The following is a 16,212-nucleotide window of genomic DNA, read 5'->3' on the forward strand; positions in this document are numbered from 1 at the left end:
ACTTTGTGAGGGCGTATTAGTCCACTGTCATTTGGTTGCTGTGCTGTATGTTATCACGTCAATTTTTGCAACTAAACCTTTTCTGACTTGGCTCTATCAACAGCCCACGCACACTATTTGGATACCTTTGTCTCTTTATGCATGCTGTTTGGATACCTTCATCTCTTTATCTATGCCTGTTTCTCGCCTGTTTCTCTACTGTCAGAATGAACACTTGCCCAGGCTGTGCTAAAAACTTCGAGCATACTGGATACGCTCATCACCTAGCCCAGACCATAAATCCATCATGCGCCGCTCAACTACAACTTTCTGGTCTTTTTCCAGAGTCGAGCGATAACGATTCTGATGGTCTTGCAGAGGATGGAGATACTGACAGTCTCAATGGAGGAGATGCAGAATTTACAGGAGACTACTTTGGCTACTACGATGAACAAGATCTGGAATGGCCAGACAATAACCACGATGAGCTCCCCTTGGAATCTGATGGAGAGGATGAAGAGTATCATGACACAGCGCTTGAGCATGGGTGGGAACGCCCTGCAGATCCTGTCCAGCAGGATATCAATGGTGGGGATGATTTCGAAAACTCGGACAACTCGGACACACTGTCACAATCACTCCCAGCCAAACGACAAGAAGCAGAGGCGCCCCTTGGTCACCAGCCCATTGTTGAGAAATTTCCAAGGCGCCATGCAGGTGCTCCAGTCCACCACTCCCGCACTACAGCTTTCGAGTCTTATAAGAATGTACTGCAAGGTGCAGAAAACATTTGGGCCCCCTTCGTGTCTCGCACAGATTACGAGGTCGCAAAGTGGGCAAAACTTCATAGTTCTGGCTCAACTGCTTTTTCCGAGCTGCTCGCAATTGATGGTGTGAGCTTTCTCAATTGGATCATGATGGGCCGATATTTACGATGACATTTATATAGCTTCGTGAAGCCTTGGGTCTTTCATACCAGAACTCCCGTGAACTCAATCACATTATTGACTGACAGTTACCATGTCAACGACCGCGTTTCAAACACGAAGAAATTATTGTTGCAGACGAGGCATTTGATGTTTACTCGCGCGACGTCATGGAGTGTGTCAAAGCTCTTTATTCAGATCCTGAATTCTCACCACATCTCAACTATGCTCCTGAACACCATTATGCCGATGCCGACAAGACTATCCGAATGTATCATGATATCCATACAGGCAAGTGGTGGTGGTCCACCCAGGCAAGTCGTCAGACAATCTGTTCGAGTCATATTGAACTTAATGGAACCTCTTTTAGAAAGAACTTGAAACAAAGAAACCAGGAGCAACAGTCATTCCCATTATTTTTTCGTCTGACAAGACACAGAGGTCACTATGTTTAGAAACAAATCTGCCTATCCTGTCTACATGACAATAGGCAATATTCCAAAGGAGATCCGTCGAAAACCATCTAAACGAGCGTGGATTCTGCTTGCCTATCTACCAACTTCGAAACTCAATCATATCACAAACAAGGCTGCTAGGCGTCGAACGGCAACTAATTTGTTTCACGCTTGTTTGCGCCGCATTCTTGAGCCTCTGAAAGTCCCTGGCGAGGACGGTGTTGCTATGGCCAGTGGGGATGGTGCTGTGCATCGAGGGCATCCGATTGTCGCTTGTTACTCCGCAGATTACCCAGAACAGCTGTTGACGACTGGGGTAAAGTCAGGAGAGTGCCCGAAGTGTGATGTCCCACACAAGGAGTTGGGAAGTCCACATTTCCTGGTAAACCTGCGAGACCTCAATGCAATTCTTGCCGCATTGTCCCTCGTCGACGAGGATTATGACCTGTGGAGACGAGCGTGCCAGGAGTGTGGCATTAAGCCTGTCTTCAAACCATTCTGGCTGGATCTCCCGCACACCAACATATTCCAATCCATCATGCCGGATGTGTTGCATCAGCTCTACCAGGGTATCATAAAGCACCTCACTGAGTGGATCAAGGAGGCATGTAGCGAAGCTGAGATCGACGCTCATTGTCGTAGGCTTCCCCCAAACCACAACATCCGCTTGTTTCTGAAAGGAATCAGTCACCTCTCACGTGTTAGTGGAACAGAGCATAACCAGATCTGTCGCTTCCTGCTTGGTATTGTCATTGGCATACAGTTGCCTGGAAATCTCAATAATGGTCGCCTTACTCGTGCCATTCGCGGCATCCTTGATTTCCTTTACCTTGCTCAATACCCTTCTCACACAGATCAAACTCTAGCACTGCTCAATGATGCCTTGACACGCTTTCACGATAACAAGGATATCTTCCTTGATCTTGGGATCCGATCGAATTTCAACCTCCCGAAGCTTCATTCCTTCCGTCACTATGTACATATGATCAAAATGTATGGCACGACCGACAACTACAACACCGAGTACACCGAACGCTTACATATTGACCTCACGAAGGATGCTTACAGGGCTACCAACCATAAAGACGAGTATAGTCAAATGACACTCTGGCTCGAAAGACGTGAGAAGATGTTGTGGCATGATAACTTTGTTAAGTGGCGTCTGGTTGGTGATCTTGCCTCGCAAGAAAGGCCACCACCAGACATGGATTATCGTCGGGCATTCAAGATGACGAAACACCCGACCGTCAGACGTGTTCCATTGGATCACATTGTGCAGGACTATGGCGCCACTTTTTTCACAGCAGCATTGGCTCGTTATGTGGTTGGCAGGAATCAACCTGGTTTATCTGCAGCGCAACTGGAACGAGAGGCTGCTCATATCATTCTTCCCTTTGATGCTGTGGCTACATTCCACAGGATCAAATTTCACGCAATCGATGCTCACGGGTTCCAGGACTCGAGTGTAACAGTAGATTCTGTGCATTCTCAACCATCGTGAAAGGACAAGAGAGGGCACACGATCCCCGCACGCTTTGATACTGTTTTGGTCAACGAAGGGGATGGTGGGATAACGGGCGTGAATGGTGCGTTTGCATTTGTGTGAACACGGCCGTTAATCTGACTTTATTCCAAAAAGGATACCATGTTGCGCAAGTTCGCGTCGTCTTCACGCTGACAAGTCAAGCTACAAATTTGTTATTCCCCGCTGGACCTCTAAAACCACCCGCCCACCTTGCGTATGTGGAATGGTTCACACCCTTCCAGCAACCTGAATCACACCATGGGCTGTACAAAATTTGCCGTCTGATGCGTCATGGAGAGCGTCTTGCAAGCATTATCGATGTATCGGACATCCGCAGGAGTGTTCATCTTTTTCCAAATTTCAGCGCAGTAGTACCTCGTGAATGGACGAGCAGTACCGTTCTGGAGCTCTGTCCCAGCTTCTTTGTAAACTCGTTCAGTGACCGACACACTTATTTAACTATTGTTTGAGGAATATAACGAGATTCGTTGAAATACTCTCGAAATACATGTAATTTAACAGATTCGTTGAAATACTCTCGAAATACATGTAGTTTAACAGATTCCCTGAAATTCCTTCTTTTTTGAGCCATTTTGTGAAGGAGGTTTTCTCTGATGAAGCGGATCAGTAGCGACGAAGTATTGGCGGTAGATTGAGGACGGGAACTGCACTGATCAATAGCGTTGGTGAGGCGAGGTTGTGGTGGTCGCAATAGTCTAAGGTTCGTCGGCGGTACACGATTAGTAATCTTGACAATAGTATTACTCACGATAAGTTTTGAACACTTCAAAAAACTCGCTAAAGCTTCAAAAAACTGGCTAAAGTCTTTAACAAACTGGCTAAAGTCTTCAACAAACTCGGCCAGAAAGCCATCAAGACACACGGCACACGCGGCATCAGAGCGGACTTGGAAACACTTAGTCAAATTTTAAGGCATGTATACTACACAAAAATATATAGATGTAGCTAGGTATCTAATGAACGAGATATAACAAAAAAGAAATGTGTGATAGTGAGGGAAACACGAGATTCAGAACGGAAGTATGAGAGAGTGAGAGTGCGGGCGCATGAGCTGGGAGGTAGAGTTAGGGGATTCCGTTTGATCCGGCGTTCGAACGCTGAATGTGTGACAGCGAGGGAGACACAAGCAGTGTAAGAGGGCGGGAGCATGTGCTAGGAGATAACGAACATGTTGGGGGATTCTGTTTGATCCGGCATTCGAACGCTGGACGCGTGACAGCGAGGGACACAACAGCAGTGTGAAGGGCGGGAACATGGACACAGGTGTGTGGGGCTGGCCCAGCCGGGAGATACAACAACAGCCGTATGAGTGCGCAGGTGCAGGCATGTGGGCTGGGAGACACAACAGCAGTAGCATGAGATCAGAGGGCAGGAGCACAAATGAAGAAAAATTACTCACATTTACATCCTCAACCTCCCATCCAGCGCCATTGCATACCTCCCCATTATCCACCTGTAAGATCATGCTGGAAGGGGCAAGGGGATGGTGAGATTCGAGCTACGGAATGCACGGAGGATGCAGATGCTAGCGATGACATCTGGCGCTAATCGTGGTAAAAATTTAAACTCCGATTTAAACACCGCCTAATCAGTTGGATGATGGATCTCGAGTGTACTGATAAGAAAACACCCCGTTCCAAGTCACAACCATGCCTCCTCAGTCTACACGTGAAGACCTCCTTCGTGCCATTGATCAGGCTTCATTGGCATTAGCCAACTCACAGTATTTGAATATACTCCTGGATGACCAGGGCTCCAACTCCGACTCAGACTCTAATACCGACTCGGACTTAAACTCGCTTTATACCTCGGATGAGGAAGATCTGGCTTTTGCCTCCCCATCCCCTATATCCCCCATGTCCCCTATGTCCCCTATGTCCCACCTTTTGGGCCTCAGTTCAGATATTTCCAGCCACAGTGACCAATCTGACGACTCAGATGACGCTGCTGTGCGTTACGACCGGCTCCAGCACACAATTGCTGCTCTTCGTGATGAGGTAGAGAGGGCACGTGTATTCCACAAGCCTGATGAGCCTCCTCCTCGGGCACCTCAGCTGCATATGCTGGTTCACCATGAGGAACACCGGCCTCATTTGTTTCGCCAGAAACTGCACGTCAATCCAGAAATATTTGACGATATCCTCGACCAGATCTCCGGTCATCCTATCTTCCGTAACCAGTCCAACAATCCTCAGCTCCCTGTCTCCATTCAGCTTGCTATTTTTCTAAATCGTGCAGGCCACTACGGCAATGCCATTTCACTCGAGGATGTCGCACAATGGGCGGGTGTGAGTGTTGGGTCGGTTGTCAACTGCACTAATCATGTGAGGAGCACGATTAGTTTATCTTCTTCCCAGAAGATAACTCTGAGGATACTGAGCTGGCTCGGCGCTTTGCTGAGACACGAACCTGTCCAGAGTGGAGGGGTGGCTATCTAGCCATTGATGGCTCAACTATAGATCTTTTCACCAAACCTGCTTATTTTGGTGAGACATTTTATGATAGGAAATCTAAGTATTCCCTTGGCTGTCAAGTAATGTATTTTTATTTATTTTTCATGGGCAACAATTTAATTTAATTTTAGGCAGTTATCATGCCCCATAACCTCATGATTGTAGATTATTCTCTTGGTCAACCTGGGAGTGTCCATGATGCATATGCTTTTCGATCCACTCGCCTCTATGAAGAGCATGCCAATCTTCTCCCAGATGATCACTGGGTTTGGGCAGACAGTGCATACCCATTGGAGCCATAGTGTATCCCCCCTTTCAAGAAGCCTCGCAATGGACGACTGACAAAGGACCAGAGGACATTTAATTACCACCTTTCTAAGGTATTTTTATTTTCTGCTTTTTTATTATTATTAATGAATTTAAAGATCCGTGTGCGTGTTGAGCATACATTTGCAGTCTTGAAAGGGCGGTTCCAGTCTCTCAGAGAGCTCCGCATCAATATTCAGACAGAGAAGGACTTGCAGGTTGCTGTGCATTGGATTAAGTGTTGTCTTATCCTGCACAACATGATCATCTGCTTTGAAACTCGTCGTCGCAAGCAGGATAAAGACTATGATCAGTCTCTGGAGTGGGCTCGTACCGAGGGTGAAGCTTTTGTCCCTCAAGAGATTGAGGATCCAGAGGGTAATGAAACAGTGGGTGACAGGTCATATGAAGGAACCCCTGGCCAGGCTACTCGTGCAAGGCTCATGGATCAGCTCTTTGATAGCCCTAGATCAAAAGCACAGCATAGGGAAGGATAAGCATCATGTTCACATTCACCAATGATACATGTACTACTAGTAGTACATCTTGTACAACACATGTAACATCAATCTTACAAGTACCAGCAGAAAAAAAAAGCACCATGTTCACATTCACCAATAGTACATGTACTACTAGTATTACAGCTTGTACAACATCAATCTAACAAGTAACAACAGACTACAAAAGAAATTCATAAGTCAGATAGCAACAGCAGCAAAAAAACGCGACAGCAGAAAGCAGCAATGATGATACAAAAATAAGCCGCTAGCGGACAGTATGATAGGAAGGGGAACAACAGCAGCAAACATGTCAGCTATCAGACGCAGAAGCGGTACTACCGCTCTGCGTCATCTGGTGAAATTGAATCTTCAGGCGCCACATCTCTGCCTCCTTGTCAAGCGCAAGGGCCTGGGCCTCGTGCACTCGGACATCTGTCTCGCGAAGGCGGATTTCCGCGTCCTTGGTCTCCTGCTCTCGTTGATGGCTGGCGGCAGCTTGCATGGCCTCATGTGCGCGCGCCTCACGAAGATACTCGTACTTCTTCGTCTCGCGATGGTAGTCCTTCTTCACATCAAGCTTCGCGAGGAAGCGCTCGTGCTTGAGGTTATGGCGTGATGTGACGTCCGATTGAATACTCCCAATCTCACCATTGACCCTCTCAACCTGCTCCTGAATGTCGGACTTTGCTTTCTTCTTCTTCGACCCTGTGGTCTTCGGTTGCGCTGATATTGAGGTCTGGAGGGTCGGAGACGCAGGAAAATCTGACGATGAAGTGTTGTGAGTCGTCGACGAAGGTGTCGACGAGCTACGAGTCATCCCTGGCGACGACGATGCAATAGACGAAGGTCTGCGTCGTGCGTCGTAGCCAGAGGGCCCCTGAGCGCCGAATGCTGCACGGCTGTCGTAGAAAGGAGTGGGTGACTTCTGCGTGATTGAAAAAGGGATGGGGTGGTTAGGAGGAGGAGACGGCGATGATGGGAGTTGTCGTTTTTTCCCGGCAACCTTTGGAGGGCTGTTAAGGTCATAAGTAGGGTGCGGGGCATCAGTGTCCATATCGTTGTCATCCAAGTGGTCTAGTGCATTGCCCAGAGGGGCACGGAAAGCAGCGGAATATAAGTCGTCGTCGTCGTCAAGATCAGGAACATTGCCCATAGTGGTATCGAAGTCGGCATTTGGAGGTGCCGGAGGAGCAGGAGGAGCAGGAGGAATAGGAAGAGCAGGGAAATGAGGAAAAGCAGGAGTGGGAGCAGTGGGAGGAGCAGAAGGAAAGGGAGCAGGTGAAGGAATGGGAGCAGCGGGAGCAGGCGAAGGAATGGGAGCAGTGGGAGCAGGCGAAGGAATGGGAGCAGCGGGAGCAGGCGAAGGAACGAGAGCAGTGGGAGCAGCAGGTGCTAGCAGACGAGGATCAATTTGTGAATCAGTAAATGGGCGGCTATGAGGAGGCAGAACATGAGAGGGGGGCTGAGCCCTGGTAGCACCCCTGGTATGTGCGGAGGGGCCAGCCCTGCCACGCGGACGTACTAGCGCGTACATGTCACCAGCATGGTCAACGCCAGGCTTGGACGATGTAGTTTTTGCTGCAAAGGAGGGATTTGAGTGCCAGATGGCGTCGAGTTCCTTGTACCATGGAAATTCGCGACAGACTTCTTCTACAAATTTGAATCGGTCAAACCGCTAAACAAATAAATAAGAATGCTCACCTTGTAGATTTTTAGCGGAGGCGTCATCAAGAGGGACTACACCAGCACCGGTTGCACTGAATTTAGCCTTAAGGGGCTTATATTTGTTTTTGAGACTAAGGATCTTATCAGCGCATAGTACAAAAAATATAAACATGACATACCTTGTGATACGGTTGTTGACAGAGTCACGAAATTTCTTCTGACTGTTTGCATATTCCAGCCCATATTTTGCGTGATGTTTGAAGATGACCTGAGCAATAACAGAGTAGATCTGAGACTTGTCCTTTCCCGAGGGACGAGCAGAAGAACTTGAATCCAGAGAGGGAGGTGGTTTCTTGCCATCAGAGTAGAATAAGATACGACAGTCAGGAGGGTGTTCGGTGAGCCAGGTGACCAAGACGTCAGTGAGAGTGTCATCACTCTGCCACTGAATCGTCAGCTTGGGTTTTGGATCGGGGGGAGGTGGTTGTATTTGAGATGTCGACGGCTCAGGATCCATCGCTCTAGAGCACACTGGAGGGTTGCCTCCAAGTCGTGCAGAACGACGGAGGCGTTGTTGGCGAACAGCAGGCATATTTCGAACTCAGCCATGGTGCCGAGCCTGACTTCCAAATTTGCCGCATGCGGCTGTGCTTGTTTTCAAGCTTTAGCGAGTTTTCTGAAGTGTTCAAAACCTATCGTGAGTAATACTAATAGTTCAAAATTCATGGCTTTCTAGGCTAACTCGATATTCGGGAATCGGCACTGAATTCGACAGATAGCCTACTAGGGTGTCGGATACTTTCATCATTTGCCTCTTATCTATTTCCAAATATCGAACTTTTTGCTGTCCAGCATAAGAAGGAGGCGACGAGGCGTACCCATTGGGCAAACCATGTACTCAGCGAACCATCATTAATGATCTTCATTTACCACTCGGGTCATTGACATGGTGGCATGTATGTGATGCTGTCGTGTGACTCCGACGGTGGGAACGTCAAGCTGAGTCTTTTGGTGTTTGTAGAAGAGCAGAGGGGGGGTAATGCAGTAGGTCCTGTTGTGCCACTGAACTGTGCTTCAATCACAATTAATATTGATCTGTCACTCGAACTACTTGTGAACTTGACGAGAGCTGTGCTCGGTATGGCACAGGATCATCAATTGTCGATTCTCTAGTCGTGCACTATCAATCGCGTGTACGCATTCCACCTGTGTTCTGGTGAGCACATCAAACTGCTGTACTTGACAAATAGCAATTTGCTTTCCCATGGAATGTCATTGGTGGTACATCACTAGCCGGCAGTGCTCAGTTCCCCTTCACTGGACGGTAGACAAATTGCACCGGTCTCCATTAACACTCCTGGGACCCTCTCGGACCACATTCAATGATACTGCGCCAATTAGTTGAACAATATCGTGACTATCTTTCACAGATTGCAGCCGTGAGGGCTGTTAACGTTTCCACTAGAGACGCCAGCCCAGCGCTCTGAAGAGGACGAGAACACGGTGCTTGCTGAACTTGACTGATTCACGCTTGCTCTAGCCACATGCTGCTCTAGGAGCCCGAACACCTGAGACCTCTGACAGGCTAACCATCAGAGAACCTGTGAGAAGAAGATATCGTCATATATCTAATATATATAAGCACGGAGCGTCAGTTCCCCACCCGGGCCTGAGTGGCACCTGCATGTCAATCGCTCCTGCGCTTGACTATGTAAAAGCACCATAATCAGCATAATCCCCAGCAAGAACTCGCCGGTTTTACTTGGTGCTGTCCGGTCCCGGTTCTCGTCAAACGGCCTCTGAACTGGACCGCGGCAGTAACTAGGTCTACTAATGACCCCCTTGCTGTGCTCCCTACTACACCGCACCTACCCCCGCTTCTTTGAGAAGGTCCATTGATGCTGTATCATTGCATTTGGGGTATATATAACCCTTGAGAGTTGCTGTATTTCGATGTCACCTTCTAACACCCAAGCCTCCAGCATGAAATCTGCGAACATTTTGATCACTGTCGCCTTCCTCATCGGCGCGGTGAGGGCAGGTCAGTAATCTGTCAATATCTGTAGAACTTGATATTTAAATACATTAGCCAGCGGCAACAGCACAGTCGGTGTCGAAGCGCCGACAATAGTCTCCATAGTATTCAGTCAGTCCAAAAGGTGCTATCTTTCGGATTAGGTCTAATCCATGTCATCCAGAATACGACCCAAACAAAGCCGCAGCAATCGCGGCAGGCGTATTGTACTCCGTCGCCAGCCTATGCCTGTTCACCCGCTTATTTATGAACAAGGCATGGTGGGGACTTCACCTCCCTATAGCCTCAACCTGTCAGTTTTCACCATCTACCTCGAAATACGTGTTGATTGTTGAAACAGTGATGTCCGTTGGCCTTTTTATGCGTATACCCATGGCGACGAACCCAAATTCTCTTCCGATTTTCATGGTCCAAGAATTCTTCACCTTGTTACCGCCTGCCGCATACCTCGCCTTCAATTACATCCTTTATAGGCGTTTCTTCGTGAACTGTGTGGACAGACGCTACTCTTGGATAAGTCCAGAGAAAGCTATCCGGTGCATCGTTATCAGCGATATCGCGACAGCCTCCATACAGGTTTGAAGTTTGACTGTCTTTCTCATCGCATGGAGGATTAATCACGACGTTGTGCAGGGTGCAGGTGGCGGTCTAGAAGCGTCGACAAATGCAACAAGTGAGAAGTTAGGCGCGGACATAGTGCTTGCCGGATTAATCCTTCAGACGGTTTCATTTGCGTTTTTCATGATCCTGATTGTGCATGCATGGCATGGTATCAATCGAGACGGTCTTCTGTTCCGCAAGGAGCCATGGAGGAAAATTCTCTGGATATTGATGTTTTCTTCAACAGCCTACATGGTACGCCTTTCGCCCACACTTCATTGTCAATCTTCACTGATGTTATGCGATACAGATTCGCTATATCTATCGTGTCATTGAGTTTGGTCAAGGCAATGGCGGCTATCTCATCACACATGAAAGTAAGTGTTGAGTGGTACTGAAATTGAGGCGCTTGGTCTAACCCTTGCCCAACAAGTCTATTTTTATCTCCTCGACTCCCTACCACTGTTGATTGGCATTTGCGCATATATCATCTACTGGCCAACAAAGTATCTTGAAGCGTCGACAAAACCTGTCTATGATTATGAAATGACGGGACGGGTTTAGAGTTCTGTCACTGTCAGGAAAACCCCCAACTTACTTACAGCTAACATCATATCGATAGGCCAGAATCCATTTTTGTTCATTCACCGCTTTTGTTTAGTTGTGGAGCTGGCCAAACAAAAGGGTCCTGCCTATTACAACTTCGTCGGGGCGAGATACCCCAGAATGGCACTGGACTACGCAGCTTTCTCATTCCACACTGTCTTCCGACGCCATTCTCACTATAGTTGGAAACCGCCGTCACATTCCTGCAGCAGCCATGAAGCAACCAACCATGGATCACTATGTCTGTCCAAATGTCATCGAAGGCGATAGTACAATTCACTAATACAAGCCGCTGAACTATCAACTGAGTTCTTCGGCTCTCTCGTCTCACAGGCTCTGTTGTCGGAATACAGCTACAAATCGTTACTTGACATCTACTGTACAGCTAGTGTTAGACATTGGTATTGATGCTCATTGATGCTCCTTCAAATTTCGACGCTCTGCTCCCTTCTTTGCCTTTCCTCGCCCGCCGAATCAGTCGATATTGTGCAGTCCAGTACCATTCTGGGGTATCTCAGCCGACAAAAGTATCGTAATAGGCGGGACCCTTTTGTTTGGCCAGCTCCACAACTAAACAAAAGCGGTGAATGAACAAAAATGGATTCTGGCCTATCGATATGATGTTAGCTGTAATCTTACTTGATAATCCACTTGGTCACCTCTCTTCGTGCATCATCGATTCATCCACGGTGATCCACCTAGTAAATTTTTTAGTGCAGCCCATGATTGCTAATATGACCGAACAACTTTTTTCTGAACATGTCAAAGTTGAATTTATAGCAAAGTAGGAAAAAGTAGCCGGGCACCAAAATCTACCTTGAGTCCCAAGTAACTAAGTCTATATGAGCAGACATCTTATTCTGCTTGCTTTGGATGAATGTCCTCTTATTTCCACCAACCAGATATCACCGGCCAGGCCTCAGTACAATATAACACTTCCTAGGAAAAGCCGTCAACATACGATACCGAAATTTCCATGCAAGCTCCAAGTCCGCTCATGGGGAGTGCGAAGACGTGTGTGGACCGCTTGTAAGAGATAGGCACTGTAGAGTCAGAGGTTTCGTAAACGAGAGTAATGGAGTAGAAACCGTAGTCCGTCCGAGATGATAGACGAAATAATGAGATGCTTCTGGTTAGAGAATGCGAGACCGGGACTTCGAGACTTGGTTATATTGCCTGCAGTAGGAACTGCTGTGGAGGAACGATACACGCGGGAGGTTTTACGACACGCTAGAACAAAGGTACGAGTCTCAGTATTCGTTTCGAATCTCTATTAACAATTGTTTGTACCTAGAACAAAGGTACGACTAGATGTACGTCAGCGCTTGCGCTCGAACGTTACAGTGGGACTTGTACTTACGTCTCAGTATTCGTTTCGAATCTGAGACGTTTCGACGAAAACAGCGTCCTCTTATACGGTGAGTCTGCCAGCAATAGCTTTGATGAAAAATATATACTTAAAGAACGAAAAGATTGCCGACGTTGACACGTCGTCGACGTTCTCCGTTTGGAGACGCTCGCACTCGATGTGCTCTATTCTTCGGCCGTATCGTCCTTTCCTTTCTCAGCTCTCTCTCTCTCGGCCTTACTTCCCTCGGACACATCGGCTCTCAACACTCCCCCTCGAGCGTTATCCAAACACATCAATGTCCTCAACCTCTGGAGTCGGGGACGTGCCAATGGCTTCGTGAACGCGTCCGCGACATTGTCGTCACTGGGGCAGTAGATTATCTTGAAGGTACCGTCCTTCACGTGGCCGCGTACGAAGTGGTATCGCAGGTCTATGTGCTTGGTGCGCGATTGGAATTTTCCCGTCGAGACTAACGCTATAGCAGCTTGGTTGTCGCAGAAGATGGGTGTGGGGAGGTCTTGGACGTCGTAGAGCTCGCGGATGAGGAGTTGCAGGTAAAGTACTTCCCTTGCCACGCTGGTCAACGCTATGTACTCAGCTTCAGCTGTTGACAGGGCTATGATAGGCTGTTTGCGCGCGCTCCACGAAACGGGGCCTCCATGGAGCAGTACGATGTACCCGCTCATGGAGTGCCTATGTGGCTGCGATGCCCAATCGGCATCGACAAACGCCTCAATTCCTCCCTCGCTGGATCCCAACGTCAGCTCATAGTCTGCGGTGCCTTTCAGGTACCGCAGGGCGCGTTTGGTGGCCTCCCAATGGGGTCTCCCCGGATTCCTCATAAATTGCGACAGTGTTGCCACCGCAAAAGCGATATCTGGCCGGGTACTCGTAGCTGCGTACATTAACGAACCGATCGCGCGTTGATATGGTATGTCTCGCATAGCTTGGAGTTCGGCGTGTGTTGCAGGGGACTGATCTATGGAAAGGACAGTACCTGGTTCCATGGGCGTGTGCAGGACCTTCGCGTCCTCCAGGTGGAACCTTTCGAGGATCGTCTCGACGTATGCCTTCTGTGAAAGTGTCAAGGTGCGTGCTACGCGGTCCCTCGTCACCTTCAGCCCCAATAACCAGCTCAACTCCCCTAGGTCGCTAATCTCGAAGTGCGCGCGCAGCTCGGACTTAAACCGATGGATATGGGATATATGGTTGGCGGTGACGGCCATGTCGTCGACAGAGACGGTGATGACGACGTGTTCGCGCGAGGTGCGTTTGTAGAAAACGGCTTGATCTACTTTTGACCTGCTGAAGCCCATTTCATTGAAGGCTCCAGCTAGCTCCTGCGCCCACTCATATCCTGCTTGTTTGAGTCCAGGTAAGCTTCTTTTCAGCTTCAGTACCTTCCCTTCCTGACCATCCTTCAAGTATCCAGGGGGCGCTCGCATATATATGTCCTCCTGCAGACTCGCATATAGGTACGCACTTTTAATATCGACTTGGTGTATTTCCCAGTCGTGCTGAGCAGCCATCGTTAGGACTGCACGTATTGTGCTCATATTGGCCGTGGGGGCGAAGGTTTCGAAGAAATCGACCCCGTACTTCTGGCGCTGCCCATTTGCAACTAGGCGCGCGCGAAGCTTCAGCTTCTCGCCGTCCGGCCCGCGCTTTGTGGCCAGGACGTAATGGCATGGGATAAGGTTTACGCCTCGAGGTGCGTCTACGATTTCCCACGTACCTAGCTTCTCGAGTTGACTGACTTCGTAATTGATGGCTTCTTGCCACTCTGCAGCGTCTGGGCCCTTCAAGGCTTGTTGGAGGGTCGGTTCTGGTTGGACGGCGGCCAATGCTAGGTGAATATGCGCCTCTTCATCCAAGAGGTCGAGTTCTGACGCTTCCAACAGGCTTTCCATGGTTAGGGCTGCCGTTTGGCCCTCATTCAGCGCCGCATAGTACCCTGGGGGTGGTCTTACCCTCGTCGACCTCGCTTCAGGAGTAGATGGTTGAGGTTGCTGGGCAGTAGACGGTTGAGGTTGCTGAGGAGTAGATGGTTGAGGTTGCTTAGGAGTAGAAGGTTGAGGTTGCTGAGGAGTAGATGGTTGGGGTTGCTTAGGAGTAGAAGGTTGAGGTTGCTGTGGCATGGTGATGGGCTGGACGCTACTAGGTGAGTTATTATTACCGTTGCCGCTGTTATGTTCGTTGACTACAGCAGACTCCCCCTCGTCCGGCATACCATCGGCTGCCAGGATCGGCGTGAAGGTCACATTCCTCTCCACCGAGACACGCCGTCTGCCGGGCCAATACACCCGGTATCCTTTACTTTCAGCGTCTACCCCCACAAAAACTGCCTCCTCCGCCCTCGCCTCCAGCTTACCAGCCTCCAGCATATGGACGAAGACCCTGGCCCCAAATTCATGGGCCTGCGACAAGTCCGGCTTGGACTTGCGCACCAACTCGTAGGGCGTGCTACCTGGGATCGCCCTTGAAGGTAGGCGATTCTTGAGCCAAGTGGCGTAACTAACGGCCTCGGCCCACAGGTACTTTGGCATATCTCTGCCTAGGAGCATTGCTCTCGCATGCTCGACGAGTGTCCGGTTGAGTCGTTCGGCGACACCATTCTGTTGGGGTGAGTCGTGCACTGTTAGCTGCCGCTCTATACCTTGCTGACGCAAGTATTGATCGAACTCGGCGCTCAGATACTCTCCTCCTCTGTCCGAACGGATTTTGCGCACGCGCACACCTGGTGATTGACGGGCCACCCATGCCTCATAGGACTTGAACGCGGTAAGTGCGTCACTCTTTTGTTTGAGGAACTCGAGTCGCGTCTGCCGGCTAAAGTCGTCCGTGAAACTGACATAATATTTACAGCCTCCCAAACTCGTCGTCTGCGCCGGTCCCCAGAGGTCCGTATGGACTAGTTCTCCGTATGTAAGTGCGCGCATCTTCGTTTCTCTTGGGAAGGACTGCTGAGCTGACTTAGCTTTCACGCAGACTTCACAGAACTGGATGGCGGGCGCCGGATCTATGTCTATGCCCAGGATTAGGCCCTTCTTGACTGCGTCAAGAAGGGCCGCATGTGATACGTGCCCTAGGGCACGATGGACATCATTGATGGTAAGCTTTGTCCTGGCGACGTTGGCACGATGCTTACGGTCGGACGTTACAGCGTAAAGTCCCTGGACTTGGGGTATTTCTGCGATCGTCCTTCGTTCGGGGGGAGCAGACAGTATCCTGCACATTCCTCCTTCGAACAGCACGGCCAAACCGGCGGAGGCGATCTTATTGGTGGAGATAAGGGTAAATGCCATGGAGGGGGCATATAGGACGTCTTTTAGCGTCACGGTCGTTCGTTTCGAGCCCAACGGTAAGTCCATCCTCACGTCTCCTCGTCCTGTCGCATTGACAGTAGCTCCATTCGCAGTGTATATCTTCTGCGGGGCGATCTCGACGAAGGATACAAATTTTGCCCTATCCGGGCAGAAATGAGAGGTCGCGCCGGAGTCTACTATTGCTCCTCGGCGCTCTGGAGGTACGTCCATCGATTTTGCTATGACTGCGAGGTCTGACGTAGCGAAAGCGTAGTTGTCCTTTGGCTCCGGCTCTTTGGCTACATTGGCACTTTGTTTTTGGGTGCGTCCTCCTTGTCTCTGCCGTTGATTCGGCCCCTGACCTTCTTTTCCTCCACCTTTTCGCCAACAGTCACTCTTCCAGTGGCCCTTACGATCGCAGTTCGTACAGACTGCGTCGGGGTTGGATTTTGGAGCCGAGCTCTGCGAGCTCGTGCTCCTCCCTG

The 16,212-nt window shown here is 49.3% G+C and overlaps 2 protein-coding genes across 2 annotated transcripts; both read left to right on the top strand.

Annotated features, from left to right (window-relative positions):
* Window positions 1-206: 206 nt before the first annotated feature.
* F5891DRAFT_1171012 (uncharacterized protein) lies at window positions 207-3,458 on the top strand (the record flags this gene model as incomplete). Its single annotated transcript, XM_041365524.1, has 5 exons — window positions 207-872; window positions 995-1,226; window positions 1,396-2,831; window positions 2,865-2,946; window positions 3,000-3,458. 5 exons carry the CDS (start codon window positions 207-209, stop codon window positions 3,353-3,355), a joined length of 2,772 nt encoding a protein of 923 aa, XP_041229945.1. The 3' UTR covers window positions 3,356-3,458.
* Window positions 3,459-9,811: 6,353 nt separating this feature from the next.
* On the top strand, window positions 9,812-11,038 carry F5891DRAFT_1014404 (RTA1 like protein-domain-containing protein; the record flags this gene model as incomplete). The annotated part of the gene is made up of 7 exons (XM_041360833.1): window positions 9,812-9,871; window positions 9,920-9,976; window positions 10,029-10,157; window positions 10,206-10,441; window positions 10,499-10,720; window positions 10,776-10,842; window positions 10,899-11,038. Coding segments are annotated over 7 exons (902 nt in total), but the record flags the coding sequence as incomplete, so codon positions are not given.
* Between the last annotated feature and the right edge of the window lie 5,174 nt (window positions 11,039-16,212).

Source organism: Suillus fuscotomentosus (assembly GCF_016647785.1).
Source record: "Suillus fuscotomentosus strain FC203 chromosome Unknown F5891scaffold_10, whole genome shotgun sequence".
NCBI classification, from domain to species: domain Eukaryota; kingdom Fungi; phylum Basidiomycota; class Agaricomycetes; order Boletales; family Suillaceae; genus Suillus; species Suillus fuscotomentosus.